Source organism: Dendrobates tinctorius, unplaced genomic scaffold (assembly GCF_039654945.1).
Source record: "Dendrobates tinctorius isolate UK_male_01 unplaced genomic scaffold, ASM3965494v1 ptg000084l, whole genome shotgun sequence".
Classification (NCBI taxonomy): Eukaryota; Metazoa; Chordata; class Amphibia; order Anura; family Dendrobatidae; genus Dendrobates; species Dendrobates tinctorius.
In genome coordinates, this window is record NW_027361752.1 from 3,025,868 (window position 1) to 3,044,133 (window position 18,266).

An 18,266-nucleotide genomic window follows, 5' to 3' on the forward strand; every position below is an offset into this window, starting at 1 on the left:
GTGTATTATACTAATGGAGGGCTGAGCAGTGTATTTTAATATATGGAGGACTATGAGTGTATTATACTATATGGAGGACTATTGGGCACATTATATTATATGGAGGACTATGGTTTGTAAACTGTAGATGTGCTGCTGATAACATGATACTGTATGGTGATCAGTTAGTGATCCACTAGTGATTGTTCTGTCCCCATCATTCATTCTCAGACAGTGGAAAGAGGCTGGGAAACAAGTGTTGAACGACTTCAATATTGTCGCTCACACTCATTTAGCGTCCTGAACTCAGCGCATGTAAATACAACCAAAATGCTTCTCTGTGATGTGCAATATTTTAGCATTTGGGACCCCATTTTAAACTTTGCTTAGGGCCCCACTTTGCCTAAAACCGGCCCTGTGTACATACCCTAAAACCAATTTGTGGAGTCAAAGGAAATTTTGGGAGATGACAGACTTACTTTAAAATAATCTACAGTAAAATCTGCATATAACATCAGGCAATCAAAATGGATTCAGACTCAACTTTTTGCAAAATTCCTGCAGCTTTTTGAGCCCTGCACTTTTCGCATCAATGCTACAATGGGTAAGAGCCAATGCTGTGAATATGAATTCTCCATTTAGTGTTTTCATGGATTTCAGTGGAGGTCACAACAGAAGAGAACAATGAGATATTAGTAAATAAAAATATGGTGTTTTATTAGTGCAGGCACATCTCTACAAGAAACTGACCAAATGACTGGAAATACAGTGTAAGCAACGCCGGCATCATCAATATCATTTATCAATTTAATATCTCTTAGGAGTCCAATTCTGAGCGCAGGATCCTCAGGTTTTTCCATGTAGACATTTGGAAATTATAATCCCATGTACAAAATCAGATTTATCCCCTCTCAATAGTACATGCCCCAGTAGAACAAATTAAACAAAATGTAGACAACGGGAAAGATGATCCTGGAATAAGTGTCTATGGCGTGATTGTTCTCAAGGATTATTCTGCCAACATTTCCTCTAATTGATTTTTTGCGCTTCACACGAGTCGCGTCTATGGTGGCCACGCTGGCAGCCCTGCCGCGAGACGCGCTTTCCTCAGAATGCACAGAATAGTTCAGGTCAGCGTCACTGTCGTGGTAACAGCCATCGAACGCCATGGCCTGCACCGCCTCCAGGTTCAGCGTTGTAGAAGACTAGAAAAAAATGACATGCAGGTTGGTTGTGAGACACTTATTTCTCAAAGTTCTGACATATTCTGGCGCGCTGTACAGAGAATTCACATCCCTTACATATAATCTGTACCATGCTTGCCAACTTGGAGGTATTGCAATTTTTGTTACCATGCCCTTTTTCAGGCCACCTTTCGCACTTCCTCCATGCTGGGAATGAACAGTGGGTTTGGAAAGTATTCAGACCCCTTTACATTTTTCACTCTTTGTTTCATTGCAGCCATTTGGTAAATTCAAAAAAGTTCTTTTTTTCTCATTAATGTACACTCTGCACCCCATCTTGACTAAAAAAAAAACCAGAAATGTAGAAATTTTTGCAAATTTATTAAAAAAGAAAAACCTACATTTCACATGGTCATAGTATTCAGACCCTTTGCTCAGACACTCATATTTAAGTCACATGCTGTCCATTTCCTTGTGATCCTCCTTGAGATGGTTCTACTCATTCATTGGAGTCCAGCTGTGTTTAATTAAACTGATAGGACTTGATTTGTAAAGGCGCACACCTGTCTATACAAGACCTCACAGCTCAGTGCATTCAGATTTCATGGATTTACTGCGCTGCTAAACATGACTCCAGATCAGTTATTCATAAAGGAGGTTAATGATTTATTCATAAACCCAACGCGTTTCGTAGTTTAAACACTTATTCCTCAGGGGATGATATAAAAATTACAATAATTTTATATCATCCCCTGAGGAAGAAGTGTTTAAACTTCGAAACGCGTTGGGTTTATGAATAAATCATTATTCTCCTTTATGAATAACTGATCTTGAGTCATGTTTAGCAGCGAAGTAAATCCACGAAAAGCTCCTTTAATCTGAGTATCTCTGCGGTCACTGGTTTTACCTGTGGATGTGCGGCAGCTGACTGACAATTGTCATGGTCCAGTCCGGAGTTTATTTTCTGCTGTCTTCACTCTAGACTGGTCATGTGGGGGTTAAGCTCCTCAGCCTCGTTCTGGAGCAAGCTGGGCTATTTCAGTCTCTCACAGCCTGCTGACCAGTGTTAGTGATAGCTCAAGCTTCCAGTTTAGAGCCTCTGACCCTTGTACCTTGGTGATCCTCCTGCCTCTGACTAGTATCCACATGTATGACCCGGACTGATCTCTTGGTATTCGTCTCTGCTCCTATGTTTCCTCTCTGGCATTTGACTTCCCGGCTTGTACCCCGACCACGTATTTTGCCTCACGTTTCAGGACCCTGTGCTCATGTTTTGGCTTTCTGACCCTCGACTTGGTATTTTGACTACATGTATTGCTGCTCCTTCTAGTACGTCTTCTCCTGCTAGTTTCTGACTCGGTTCGTCTGACCATTCTCTCTCGTTACCTGTCACACCTGTGCTATTGCTCAGTGTTTGCTACTCTTAGTGTGTAACCTCCCTTCCCTCACCAGCTCCCCCTGGTGGAGGTTTCACTACAACAATCCTATGTACCTTTTTACTCATATTTCAGGTGAGTGAATTTAAGTATTATTTGCACCTTTAATATCGGATAAGACCCTATTTGTGCTTCTATAATCCTACAGTGTGAATCAGCTCACAGTGCATGTCAGACCAATTGAGATTCATGAGGTCAAAGGAACAGGTCAAGGAGCTCACAGACAGAATTGTGGCAAGGCACAGATCTGGCCAAGGTTACAAAAGAATTTCTGCAGTACTCAAGGTTCCTAAGAGCACAGTGGCCTTCATAATCTTTAAATGGAAGAAGTTTGGGATCACCAGAAGTCTTCCTAGACCTGGCCATCCAACCAAACTGAGCAATCATGGGAGAAGAGCCTTGGTGAGAGAGGTAAAGAAGAACCCCAAGATCACTGTGGCTGAGCTCCAGAGATGCAGTAGGGAGATGGGATAAATTTCCACAAAGTCAACTATCACTGCAGCCTTCCACCAGTCGGGCCTTTATGGCAGAGCGGCTTGATGGAAGCCTCTCCTCAGTGCCAGACATATAAAAGTCTGCATATAGTTTGCTAAAAAACACATGAAGGACTCCCAGACTATGAGAAATAAGATTCTCTGGTCTGATGAGATGAAGATAGACCTTTTTGGTGATAATTCTAAGCGGTATGTGTTGAGAAACCCAGGCACTGCTCATCGTCTGTCAAATACAGTACTACAGTACTAACACTTCCTGGACCATTTCTCTGCCTGGCTGCCGCACTTCATGTCCTCAGAACTACCAACCCTTATCCTGGGAGACTTCAACATCCCCATTAACAGCCCCACTTCCACATCTGCATCCCAGCTTCTATCACTAACCACTTCTCTAGGCCTCTCTCAGCTCTCAACCTCTGAAACACACAAAGACGGTAACACCCTGGACCTGGTTTTCGCCCGGCTCTGCTCAATCTCCTACCTAGATAACTCACCGCTTCCCCTCTCTGACCACAACATTCTCTCCTTTACACTCACAAATCCTCGCTCACTCCAGCACCCTCCTACCTACCATTCAGTCAGAAATCTACAAGCCATTAACCCTCATACACTTTCAGACTCCCTACACTCATCATTGTCCCCAATCTCTTCTTTGTCCTGTCCTGATCTGGCTGTACATCACTTCAATGACACTCTTAGAAGCACCCTTGACCAAGTAGCTCCCCTCACCCTCAGAACCTCCAAACACAGAGTGAAACAGCCCTGGCTCACATCGCAAACCCGATTTCTCCAGCGATGCTCTAGGTGTGCTGAACGCTTATGGAGGAAAACACGCACACCAGAAGACTTCATACACTTCAAATTTATGTTAAGGACATATAACTCTGCCCTTCACCTCGCCAAACAGACCTACTTCACCACCCTGATCTCCTCACTATCCAACAACCCCAAGAAACTTTTTGACACCTTTCACTCCCTCCTCAGGCCAAAAGCACAAGCCCCTATCACAGACATTTGCGCTGATGACCTGGCCTCCCACTTTATAGAGAAAATAGACAATATCCGTCAGGAAATCTGCTCCCAATCACCAAGTTCAGTGACTCCCATCTCTCCCTGCATTTCCCCTGGCTCACTCTCCACATTTGCTCCCATCACAGAAGAAGAAGTCTCCAGGCTCCTCTCCTCTTCTCGTCCGACTACATGCACAACCGACCCCATTCCCTCACATCTCCTCCAGTCTCTCTCCCCAGTCGTCACAACTCACCTAACTACAATCTTTAATCTCTCCCTCTCCTCTGGCATTTTCCCTTCCTCCTTCAAACACTCTATCATTACTCCATTACTAAAGAAACCCACCCTCGACCCATCCTGCACAAACAACTACAGACCAGTCTCCAATCTCCCCTTCATCTCTAAACTCTTGGAGCGCCTGATATACTCACGCCTTACCCATTACCTCTCCACTCACTCCCTCCTAGACCCTTCACAGTCCGGTTTCCGCCCCTACATTCGACAGAAACTGCACTCATCAAAGTGACCAATGACCTTCTGACAGCAAAACGTAATGGTGACCATTCTCTGCTCATTCTTCTCGACCTTTCTGCAGCTTTCGACAATGTTGACCATCCTCTCCTACTCTCTAGGCTCCAGTCACTAGGCATTAAGGACACTGCTCTTTCCTGGTTCTCCTCCTATCTTTCCGACCGCTCCTTCAGTGTTCTGTTTTCTGGCTCCACTTCATCTCCTCTTCCTCTCACTGTTGGGGTACCTCAGGGCTCAGTCCTTGGCCCCCTTCTCTTCTCTCTCTATACGGCCCCAATTGGACAGACCATCAGCAGATTTGGCTTTCAGTACCATCTTTATGCTGATGACACACAACTGTACACATCATCCCCTGACCTTACCTCCGCTGTACTACAGAACGCCACTGACTGTCTGTCTGCAGTCTCCAACATCATGTCTGCTCTCTATCTGAAACTCAACCTCTCCAAAACTGAACTTCTTCTGCTCCCACCATCTACTAAGCTCCCTAAATCTGACATTTCCCTCTCTGTGGGTGGCACCATAATAACACCCCGACAGCAGGCGCGCTGTCTGGGTGTTATGTTCGACTCCGATCTCTCCTTCACCTCCCATATACAATCTCTTGCCCGCTCATGCTGCTTACACCTAAAGAACATCTCTAGAATCCGCCCTTTTCTCACCATGGAAACATCAAAAACTCTCACTGTCGCCCTGATCCACTCCTGCCTGGACTACTGTAATGCTCTATTAATTGGCCTCCCTCTCACTCGACTCTCCCCTCTCCAGTCTATCCTTAATGCAGCAGCCAGGGTTGTCCATCTGGCTAATCGTTACTCAGACGCGTCCGCTCTTCGCCAGTCATTACACTGGCTGCCAATTCATTACAGGGTACAATTCAAAGTACTTGTTCTCACCCACAAAGCTCTCCACAGTGCGGCACCCCCTTACATCTCCTCCCTCATTTCTGTCTATCGGCCTAACCGACCGCTGCGCTCTGCAAATGACTTTCGACTAACCTCTGCCCTAATCCGTACCTCCCACTCCCGACTCCAAGACTTCTCCCGTGCTGCGCCAATCCTCTGGAATGCTCTACCCCAAGATATTAGGACCATCCACAATTTGCATAGTTTTAGGCGCTCGCTCAAAACACATTTGTTCAGAGCGGCCTATCACATTCAGTAATCAAAGTCATGTTATGTTTGTGTGTGTGTAGCTCATTCACTATCTCCATCTAACCCCCACCCCTTGAAGATGGCTGGACCGTCATTGTAAATACATCATTGTAAATACAAACCTGTGCTTTGTATCTCCCCCACCTCATTGTAGATTGTAAGCTCCACGAGCAGGGTCGTCTTATTTCGCTTTAATTATTGTATTGTTAACGTTGTTACTTATGACTGTTGTGTTTGAAACTGTTCAACTGTAAAGCGCTGCGGAATATGTTGGCGCTATATAAATAAAGATTATTATTATTATTATTATTATTATTAACAGTGAAACATGGTGGTGGCAGCATCATGCTAAGGGGGAGTTTTTCAGCTGCAAGTACATGACAACTGGTTGCAATTGAAGGAAACATGAATGAGGCCAAGTACAGAGATATCCCGGATGAAAACCTCTTCCAGAGTGCTCTGGACCTCAGACTTGGCCGAAGGTTCACCTTCCAACAAGTCAATGACCCTAAGCACACAGCTAAAATAACAAAGGAGTGGCTCCAGAACAACTCTGTGACCATTCTTGACTGGCCCAGCCAGAGCCCTGACCTAACCCCAATTGAGCATCTCTGGAGAGACCTGAAAATGGCTGTCCACCAATGTTCATCATCCAACCTGACGGAACTGGAGAGGATCTGCAAGGAATTATGGCAGAGGATCCCCAAATCCAGGTGTGAAAAACTTGTGGCATCATTCCCAAGAAGACTCATGGCTGTACTAGCTCAAAAGGGGCTTCTACTCAATACTGAGCAAAGGGTCTGAATACTTATGAACATGTGATATTTCAGTTTTCCTTTTTTAATAAATTTGCAAAAATTTCTACAATTCTGTTTTTCTTTTAGTCAAAATGGGGTGCAGGGTGTACATTAATGAGACAAAAATGAACTTTTTTGTATTTACCAAATGGCTGCAATGAAACAAAGAGTGAAAAATTTAAAGGCGTCTGACTACTTTCCGTACTCACTTACATTTAGGCTATGTTCACACAATGAGCTTTTGGTGAGTTATTGATGCTGTGTATTTTTACTGCATCAAAAAACAATGTCTTACACATCCAGCAAAGTGGATGGGATTTATAGAAATCTCCTGGCCAATGCGCTTCTTTTTAATACAGCGTAAACTGACCTCTGGTGCGTGCTTCAGATCTGAAGGATGTCAATTTCCCTTGTGGGTGCGCTGAGTTTTATGTGCGGTATTTCCCCATAGACTTGCAATAGATGTGGAAAATTTGCAAGTAAAAAACGCACATGCATTCTTACTGGGTTTCCGTGGTGGAAATGCATCAAAAACACATGTAATCTGCACCTAAGTATATCAATAAAGTTTTGTCAAAGCCAGATAGAAGTATAAAAAATAATGCAGCGTTACTCCCATGACACGTCAACAAGAGACACAAACTGCAGCGTCAAAAAAGTGATACAAACGCACAAAAAATGCAATAAAAAAAACAAAACACAAGTAACCTAATTTAAATAAGCCTCAAAAACTCACCAAAAGGTCATTGCGGGAACGTAGTCTTGGATGCCGGGGCTGTGCTGAGTGAATGAGCCTCTTACAAAAGAAACCAGGTGGAAACTCTGCCATGAAAGTCTTGGCCTTTGTAGGCTACTGTGCCTTGGCTTCATGCAGGAAAACATTCTGCTCAAGTCATGCACCAAAGTTATATATCAAGCTGGGTACCACATATGGTCACTCCTGACTGCTCTGCCAGAGGTTCCTCTCATCCATCCTATAGGCTATATACACCTTCACATATATTTTAAAATCTTTATTTCTTGAAAGCAAAGATAAGCAACTTTGTAAATATTCTTCATAAAGTAGATCTTCCAGATAGAATTGTACTGCTTAATCCCTTCAGAATATACTTCTAAAACACTTACAAATCACAGTCCCCCTTCTCTCTGGATTACTGCACCACTCCGCTCCTCTTCGGGACTACTCAGACTAGTCACCTCCTACAGGGTCTTTCTAATGTGAGGACCAGAAGTAGGTTTCTCAGTCTAGTAGTTTTCTCAGTCTAAGTCTTTGGGAGTCTTGTTCTGAGTCTCATAGGGTTACACTGTGAAAGTCGCTCCGGCCCTTCACATACGCCCCTGTGTGTGAGCCGACCAGTCTGATTTACAGTCATGTGGTTGCGATGTGGAACAGCGCAGTATTTTTACATACACTACACTGCAGTTACAATCAGGGCTCGCTCACACTAGCATATAAAAAGTCAGTCCCATTCTCACCCAGGAGAGCGGGACGATTTTTTTTCTCCCTTGTCATCTCTGTGCTGTCCGTGTGCAATCAAATGTTTTATCGTATTGCACTCAATTCATACGCTCGTGTGAGCGAGCCCTCAGAAGGAATTAGGCAGTAACATTTTAGCTGGGAGAGCTACTTTCACACTTTTACCATTTGGCTGCTGCAGTGTCTGTGGTTTTCCTAGTTGAGTGATCTGCTAAAATGTTACAAATCCATCAGCGTTCCTGCCCAGTTATGACGGCTTTCTCTGCTCTCCTACCTTTTCTCAGAGATGGGAGGGGGGCATGTCCGGACTGGCCATCTGGCAATTCTGGCAAATGCCAGATGGACTGGTCCAGGCGTGGGCCGCATTGATTGCTATACTGTCAACAGTATCAGTGCCCTCAGGGTGCAGTTGAGACGGAGCATCAGGGGGAGGAAAACATGGGCCTATGTACTTTTAATGCCAGGGTCTGTAGTTAAATTCCAGTCCGTCCCTGGAAGGGGTACACAAATTGGCAGTGGAGAGCGGAGAAAGTATCTCAAGGACGGCAAAGAAAACAATTTTTATGAAAGGAGAAAAGCACATGAAGAGGAAATTCTCAGCACCCTGGATACACACAAACCTCATATCCAGCCTATATTACTGGGAGAGACACTCCCACAAGGGTAACATCTGAATCTTGGAATAGGCTGCAAACTGAAAATAAAGGAATGAAGATTGCAGGCTGATTTTGCATTTTTGGGCCGATCAGTGACTGACCGCTATATCTGTATGTACACTTACACATAGATAGCTGTCAGTCACTGATAGGACCGTCCACTGGACCCAAAATCCCAGAAGGAGTAGAGGAATAAATGATCAAAACAGGTTATACTGAATCATTCTGCTCAGCTCCCCCTGCTCTATAACATGGGGCCGGCAGATTGGGCAGCATTTACCTAGGGAAACACTTTAGCTGTTTTCTTTCTTCCACTAGGGAAACACTTAGTTTTTTCTACTCCTCCTCTGATCTTTCGCTCTTTACCTTTCCTCTCCGCTTTAGCTGTTTTCTTTCTTCCACTGTAGTCAGGTAATTGACGGCCGCGTACTCAATAACGGATAGGAAGACGAATAGAAAGCTGATCCACAAGTAGACATCTACGGCTTTAATGTAAGACACCTGAGGCATTGAGGCACTGACTCCCGTGATGATTGTGGACATTGTCAGTACAGTGGTGATACCTGTTCATTGGAAAGAATCAACACCAGGAATTCCTCATTTAAGCATGCCATCATACATCCACTACTTAAAAACCATCCCTCGACCAAAAACTGTGCCGCTAACTATAGACCTGTCTCTAATCTTCCCTTCATCTCTAAACTCCTGGAACGCCTGGTCCACTCCCGTCTTATCCGCTATCTCTCTGATAACTCTCTTCTCGACCCTCTCCAATCCGGCTTCCGCTCTTTACACTCTACTGAAACTGCCCTCACTAAAGTCTCTAATGATCTACTAACAGCTAAATCTAACGGTCAATACTCCATGCTAATTCTCTTGGATCTCTCTGCAGCATTTGACACTGTGGATCATCAGCTCCTCCTCACTATGCTCCGTTCCATTGGCCTCAAGGACACCGTTCTCTCCTGGTTCTCCTCCTATCACTCTGACCGCTCCTTTACTGTATCTTTTGCTGGCTCCTCCTCCTCTCACCTTCCCCTTACTGTTGGGGTTCCTCAAGGATCGGTTGTAGGCCCCCTCCTCTTCTCCTTGTACACTGCCCCTATTGGTCTAACAATCAGTAGATTTGGTTTCCAGTACCATCTCTATGCTGATTGTTACAGAACTACTCAGCACCCAGAATATGTTGTGCAGTTATATGTATATATAATAGGTTCCATGTGAGATGCATGTCCCTAATGTATCAGCAGTGTCCGCCCTCCCCCTACCTTTGTAATTCCCACAGTAAACATACGCAGGCTCCGGCCACCTGCTGCTTTTGTAATGTATGTCTGGCCTGACGCTTGTCTATTGGCCGGCCCTCTGTATCTGTGTGATATATTCTGTGTCCTGTGAGTAAAGTGTTGTCAGACTGGAAATCCATGGAGAAGCAGTGATCTTTTATATGCGCCCATGCACTCAGAGGAATTCCAGCCAGCGTCCTTCATTCAGACTCCAGCCAACGAAGAGCGGACCACTGAAAACACGGGGTGGTACTGAAAGAGGTACCCCAGCTTGGAAGACCCCGTTCCACTGATGACACCCAATTATACGCTTCTTCTCCTGACAACACGCCAGCCTTTCTAGAAAACACCGGCGATTGTCTAAACGCTGTGTCTAACATCATGTCCTCACTATATCTGAAACTGAACCTGTCAAAGACTGAACTCCTTGTGTTTCCTCCCTCTACAAATGTACCTATACCCGACATTGCTATTTTTGTGTGTGGTTCCACTATTACTCCCCAGCAACATGCCCGCTGTCTTGGGGTCATACTTGACTCCGAGCTTTCCTTCGCCCCCCACATTCGATCACTGGCTCGCTCTTGTCATCTGCACCTCAAAAACATTTCTAGAATTTGACCTTTTCTTACTTTTGACTCTGCAAAAACTCTTAATGTGTCTCTTATTCATTCTCGTCTCGACTATTGTAACTCCCTTCTAATCGGTCTCCCTCTTACCAAATTCTCCCCTCTCCAATCTGTCTTGAATGCTGCAGCCAGGATCATATTCCTCACCAATCGTTACACCGATGCCTCTACCTTGTGCCAGTCATTACACTGGTTACCCATCCACTCCAGAATTCAGTATAAACTTATTACCCTCACCCACAAAGCGCTCCGTAGCTCAGCACCACCTTACATCCCCTCCCTTGTTTCAGTATACCACCCTACCCACGCCCTTCGTTCTGCTGATGACCTGAGGTTAGCATCCTCAATAGTCAGAACCTCCCACTCCCGTCTCCAAGACTTTACACGTGCCGCGCCAATTCTTTGGAACGCACTTTCCAGGTCAATACGATTAGTCCCCAATCCCCACAATTTTAAGCGTGTCCTGAAAACGCATTTATTCAGACTGGCCTATCGCCTCAACACATTAACCTAACCTATCCCTGTGTGGCAGAGCCAAAAGTTTTACCATAACCAGGTACCCAGCATCATGTTCCCACATGCTTTATGCATCCATTAGCCCTCTGTGTCTGTACTGTTACACACTTAACATTATGGCTGGTCCATACAATCAGGGCAAATGTTACCACCCACCTTTCGTGTCTACCTCTTTCCTCATAGACTGTAAGCTTGCGAGCTGGGCCCTCATTCCTCTTGGTATTTGTTATAATCTACTGTATGTGATTATTGTTATGCTGTAATGTCTATTGTCTGTACAAATCCCCTCTGAAATGTAAAGTGCTGCAGAATATAAAATTTATTATTATATTATGGCAAGAAAACTGTGCTTTGTGTTCTGCTGACAACCTGAATATATAATGGGAACTAGGCAGCCCCCATTGTAGTCGACAGGGCCCATCTGCTTCCATTATATAGCGGATCTGTATTCTTCTTGAGTTTCATTTCTCTGTTCTTGGAACAGAAGAGATAAACTAAATTAAAATATGCAAGTGTGACTAAAGCCTTATCCAGATCCATTTGTAGCATAGCACTATCCTACTTTGTATTAATAAATGTTATATATTTATTGTAAGCTGCAATATTGATATTTTCTTGTGCAATCGTCCTACAAGGTGATCAATAATTATATTAAAATAGAATTCAGTGTCAGTTATATTCATAGCAGTACCACATAATGTCCAGTAGATGGCGGACTTGTACTACAGAAGTCAGTCACGGTTAGCGCCTGGTGCTATAATACGGTTTCTATGTATTTTTTTATGATGCTTTAGGGACTAAGAGAGATGCCAATATTTAAGGAAATTTTTTTTTTTTTAAACGTAAGTATCATTTTTGTGATTGGGTTTTATTCTAAATTTTGCACCGTTTTACTTTTTTACTATTAGTTTTCCTGCACATTCACCATTGACTTGGTCTGTAGTCATCAATCAGTTGAAAGGAGCTCAGAAAAAAAGTTGAAAGGAGCTCAGAAAAAAAAGACAGAGTTAAAAACTCCCTGTGAGATAGTCAAGGTGGGCTGACTGATGGTTTCTCAGTTCCCTCCTTCTGCAGCCAGTCAAGAAAGGCCGTACTGAGCCCCTGGCCTCAAGGGAGGCCGACATGATGAGGTGACGTGGGAATAAAGGGAGCTGGCGTGCAAACTCAGTGCTTATGGGGTTAATCAATGTGGGACTATGAGAGGTGGAGTTTAAGTCAGGGATGCAGGTGGGAGGGGGGAATGTTGTGGTGAGGAAAAGGGGGGCCATATAAAAGGGGGTGGCCATTTTACTGGGGCAACCATTTTAGGTACTCACCGGCCCAGTCAAGAAGCTGTGGAGTACCTGTTCCAGTGATGGATGTCGAGGCTTTGCTGCAGCAGCTGAGAAATGCTGCGGGGACGCAGGGCACCGAATGGCTGCAGATTTCTGTGCATGGCCTGCATCAGGGAGTAGTGACAGGAGTCCCTCACGCTCCTTTAGATGGACGCCGGGCGCGGAGGTCTAGGCCTCCGGAACGCCTAAGTCCTGATGTCACTCCTCGGGCCCAGCGTCGCATAAGGAGCCCCTCCGGGGACCCTCCGGCTCTTGGCGGTGCCCACCGGCAGGCAGTAACCCGTCAGGGAGCCGGGAGGAATCCAGCTAGACGGTGGGGCCTTCAGCAGGGGGAGGGGTCGGTCTCCCTCCCGTCAGATGCAGCACAACGGGAATGTCTGGACCTGGAGCCGTGGGCGCCCGTGCGGTAGCAGGGCCTGCTCGGCGATGTGGAGCCAGGCAATCCAAGAGACGGGGGCCTGGCCGGGGGGCCTCTCAACGTTTGGAACAAAACGGGTGGCAGTCGGCTGGCCCGGCTAACAGCGTGCAGTCAGCGGCAGCGCAGGATCAAGTGAGACAGCAGAATCATGGCTGCAGATGGGAGGGGGAAGCAGTCGGCTGCCTCTGTCGCCTCTTATACACCCCCATTTCGGATGGCGGGGGAGTTATCTGGAAGTGGGCAGTAGGACACACATGCCAGCACCAGCACAACGGCGGCTCCGAGGGTCCCAGTACAGGTAGCCAGCACAAACTCTGTGGGAGGCTGGTGGCCTGGCTTGCATGGAGACCCGGGAGCTGCTGAACTATCAGATGACCAGCTGGGGAAGAGAACAGGACCCATACATCAGGAATCTGGACCTTCAGCTGCTGGGCACACAGCACCCAGGCAGGTAGGTGAGAGTGACCTTCATTTTCCATTTGACCCTCGTTTAGTTTCCCCTGAGGGCAGAGAAGTAATATCTGGGGGGGATTAGTGGGGGTATTGGGTTTATATTACATGGCATTAGGGATTTAGCCAGGGTGTGCGGGCTTCAAGGGGAGTGTCACTGTCAGCCGCATGGATTGGGAATTGTGGGCAGTATGCGGGGTGCATTGGGTCTTGGGGGTGGTTTGGTATATCCTTGTCCAGGGACGGGCGTTCCATCGTCATTAATGAGCGGCAGAGGGGCGTCTGACGGAAGTGCTGTGGCCTGTTCCCCGCCGCCGCCCCGCTCTCGCCCGTGGCCGTGGCAAGTATCGTGCCGTCGGCGGCCACCACTGCCCTGCTCCGGTCTGCAGCAAAGGCCTCTGCTGTCCGCGGGACTCCCCGTCGCAGCCGCTAACTGCGCAGGTGGCCTGTCATTCGCCACCACCCATCGCTACTGCTTGCCCCAGGCCGGGGCCTGCGGCCCACCCGTCCAAGGACTCTGCCGGGGCCTGTGGGGCCCCAGTGTCACCAGCGCGCCGGAGGGCGCGAAGACTCCGTCAACGCCTCAGCAACTGGGCCCAGCAACTACTACGCCAAAAGACCACCAAGCCGAACGGCGAGGGACGTCTGGACAGCTAAGTTGACTTTACAATTAAGGACCCGTAGTCGGCCAAACTGCAGCCCTATAGTGACCGGCTATTGCCGGAAGTAGTCGTGTTCTACCTATTTGTGTTTGCTTGTCTAGAGCCCCTGCGAGGGCAACCCGTGTTACCCCTGTTGGCGATCAGGCAGTGACTGAGGAAAGTTCCCTCTAGTCTTATAAACGTTATTTTAGAAAGCACCAAAGTGTCTCGCGACTCGTCACTGCATCCTGCGTACCTGCAAATGCCACACAAAGAGGGAGGAGGAAGAAAGGAGGAGATTTCGTTTGATTCCTAGGACATTTTCAAACTGATTGCAGGAATTTGCCATCTTGGCAAGTGTGATTGGGGAAAAAGCACCTGACAATTGTTCAGGCCTTTTCTGTTATATGGATGCGATAGGTGAGGCGTATCGGGCTTACGGCAGTCAGAGTTGGCTAAGATATGACGAACAATTTCGGCAACGGAAGGCAGTTTGGCCTTCCATTCGTTGGGATCATAAGGATATAGCCTTATGGATGAGGGTGATGGTTCCATCGAGTGAGGCGCAACCGGTTCAGTCCTTTCATGGCGGAATTCAGGTCAGTCAGGGCACTCAGCGACAATGCAGAAGGGACTGTGCTTTGCATTTAATGAGGGGGCCTGTAAATTTGGGAGTAAGCGTAAATTTAAACACGAATGTTTGGCATGCGGGGGCACCCATGGAGCAGCAAAGTGTCTCTGGGGGGTTAAACAGAGAGGCGGGGATGCAGTTGAAAAAAGGGGAGACGCCGGTACCTCTGGACGCGATGGCGGGATACCTAAATAGGTACCCTGATGCTACGGCAGCTTCTTTGTTGAAGGAAGGTTTTGGTGAAGGTTTTAAAATTCCTTTTGTGAAGCAGGTCATTAGGTTGTTAAAAAGGAATTTAAATTCCACATTCCAGTTTCCAGATGTGGTTTCTGAAAAGTTAAATAAGGAGGTGGCTTTGGGTAGGATGGCGGGTCCATTTGAAACGGCTCCACTCAGTAATTTGAGGGTGTCGCTGCTTGTGGTGGTTCCCAAGAAAGAACCCAATAAATTCAGGCTTATTAATCATTTATCTTTTCCAAAGGGGTCATCGGTGAACGACGGGCTAGATCCACAGTTGTGTTCCGTTTCGTATACATCGTTTGATGCTGCTATGGATTGGGTGCGGGTATGCGAAAAGGGGTCGTTGCAGGGGCGTAACTAGAACTGATTGGGCCCCATAGCAAACTTTTAAACGGGGCCCCCTTAAAGACACACCCCCTCAAAACCACACCCCCTTCAAGACACACCCCCTTACTGATAATGCATACTAGAGTCACATTAAGTAACAGAATTAGAAATAATATAACACAATTATTCCTAATCCTGTAACTCAGTCAATACAATCAAATTAGTTAAGCATTGATAATTTTATATTTTAAGTTGCTGACCCAACACCACATGGTATACAGCACCCAGCGCCCAGCAACACATGGTATATAGCGCCCAGCACCACCTGGTATATAGTGCCCAGCACCACCTGGTATATAGCGCCCAGCACCACATGGTATATAGCGCCCAGCACCACATGGTATATAGCGCCCAGCACCACATGGTATATAGCACCCAGCACCACATGGTATATAGCACCCAGCACCACATGGTATATATATAGCGCCCAGCACCACATGGTATATAACACCCAGCACCACATGGTGTATATAGCACCCAGCATCACATGGTATATACAGCGCCCAGCACCACATGTATATAACACCCAGCACCACATGGTGTATATAACACCCAGCACCACATGGTGTATATAGCACCCAGCACCACATGGTGTATATAACACCCAGCACCACATGGTGTATATAGCACCCAGCACCACATCATATATAACATCCAGCACCACATGGTATATAGCACCCAGCACCACATGGTGTATATAGCGCCCAGCACCACATGGTATATAACACCCAGCACCACATGGTGTATATAGCACCCAGCACCACATGGTGTATATAGCACCCAGCACCACATGGTATATAGCACCCAGCACCACCTGGTATATATATAGCGCCCAGCACCATATGGTATATAGCGCCCAGCACCACATGGTATATAACACCCAGCACCACATGGTATATAACACCCAGCACCACATGGTATATAGCACCCAGCACCACCTGGTATATATATAGCGCCCAGCACCACATGGTATATAGCGCCCAGCACCACATGATATATAGCGCCCAGCACCACATGATATATAACACCCAGCACCACATGGTATATAATACCCAGCACCATATGGTATATAACACCCAGCACCACATGGTATATAGCGCCCAGCACCACATGGTATATAGCACCCAGCACCACATGGTATATAACACCCAGCACCACATGGTATGTAACACCCAGCACCACATGGTATATAGCACCCAGTACCACATGGTATATAGCACCCAGCACCACATGGTATATAGCACCCAGCACCACATGGTATATAGCACCCAGCACCACATGGTATATAGCACCCAGCACCACATGGTATATAGCACCCAGCACCACATGGTAAATAGCACCGAGCACCACATGGTATATAGCACCGAGCACCACATGGTATATAACACCCAGCACCACATGGTATATAGCACCCAGCACCACATGGTATATAGCACCCAGCACCACATGGTATATAACACCCAGCACCACATGGTATATAGCACCCAGCACCACATGGTATATAGCACCCAGCACTACATGGTATATTGCACCCAGCACCACATGGTATATAACACCCAGCACCACATGGTGTATAGCAACCAGCACCACATGGTATATAGCGCCCAGCACCACATGGTATATAGTGCCCAGCACCACATGGTGTATATTTACCCGGTAGCCCGCCAGGCCAGACAGAGCCTGCCCCTGAGCCTCCCTCCGTTATACTCAGTCACCTCTCTCTCTGTCTCTTGCAGCCCCTGGCTGGTGCTTGTTCCATCTTCTCATCTCAGCAGTGTTCTTCCTGCTTTCAGCGTCCATGTGGTGCCGCTAATTACATATGCGCATATGTAATGAGCCGCTCATTACTTATGCACATACGTAATGAGCGGACGCTGAAAGCAGGAAGAACACCGGAGAACTGAAAATGGAATAAGCACCAGCTGGGGGCTGCAAGTGCAAGAGACATGCATTGCTAGGGGAGGAGTTGTAGTTAATTGTACTACCCGGGTAGCGCCGATTGGAGCCAGGGACCTGGGCCCCTATATGGGCCGGGCCCCAAAGCAACGGCTTCGGCTGCTACCCCGGTAGTTACGCCACTGGGTCGTTGCTTGCAAAAACGGATATAGAAGCGGTTTTTCGCTTATTACCAGTGCACCCCAGTAGCATGCATCTGTTGCGCTGTTTTTGGGATGGGGGTTTTTTGTTGACCGTTGTCTTCCAATGGGTTGTTCGCTATCGTGCGCTTATTTCGAAACTTTTACTACATTTTTAGAATGGGTTGTTAAAGATGTGTCAGGCTTAAATTCGTGTATACATTACTTGGATGATTGCTTGTTTATTGGTCCGGCCCAAGCCCCCGATTGTTCAATTTTGTTGCGGACAATGGAGAGAGTGGCTAATAGATTTGGAGTTTCGCTGGTGGAGGACCAAACTGTTGGGCCAGTAACTTCTCTAACCTTTCTCGATATGGAGATCGACACTGTGGCTATGGAATGTAGATTGCCGGACGAAAAAGTGATTGCTCTGCGAGAGGAGGTTCAACACGCATGCATTTTGAGGAGATAACTCTACGCGATCTACAATCATTATTGGGCAAACTGAATTTTGCCTGTAGGATTATGCCGATGGGGCGCATTTTTTGTCGTCGGCTGTCTTTGGCGACGGCGGGAGTAAAATCTCCCTCACATTTTATCAGACTAAAAAAGGAATTGAAAGAGAATTTAAAAGTGTGGGCACTCTTTTTAGTGGACTACAATGGTAAATCGATTTGGATTCGGCCAATGGAGAGTGCAGAAGTCTTGGGTTTTACATTTAAGGTAGTTGAATATTTCGGTTTTGGCTTGTGTTTTAAAAATAAATGGTTGATGGTTGAATGGCCTAGTGCGTGGCGTGAGCAGGGCTTTGCTACAAATCAGCTTTTGGCTCAGTTATTCCCAAGGGTAGCAGCGTTATCTTTGTGGGGAGGAGCGGTGCGGGACAGAAAAATTTGTTTTATTGCAAACACACTGGGGTGGTGGCGGCTATAAATACGCTATCTGC

At 46.6% G+C, this 18,266-nt stretch overlaps 1 protein-coding gene across 3 annotated transcripts in view; it reads right to left on the minus strand.

Moving 5' to 3' along the window:
- Nucleotides 1-675: 675 nt before the first annotated feature.
- Nucleotides 676-18,266, minus strand: part of GABRR3 (gamma-aminobutyric acid type A receptor subunit rho3) — a 160,215-nt gene continuing 142,624 nt past the window's right edge. For all 3 annotated transcript variants that reach the window (XM_073584411.1, XM_073584409.1, XM_073584408.1), the window contains 2 exons: nt 9,086-9,282; nt 676-1,184 (listed from right to left, as the gene is read on the minus strand). In XM_073584411.1, coding sequence (XP_073440512.1) covers nt 891-1,184; nt 9,086-9,282 — 491 coding nt within the window. In that variant the 3' untranslated portion in view covers nt 676-890. The remainder of the gene's footprint in view (nt 1,185-9,085; nt 9,283-18,266) is intronic.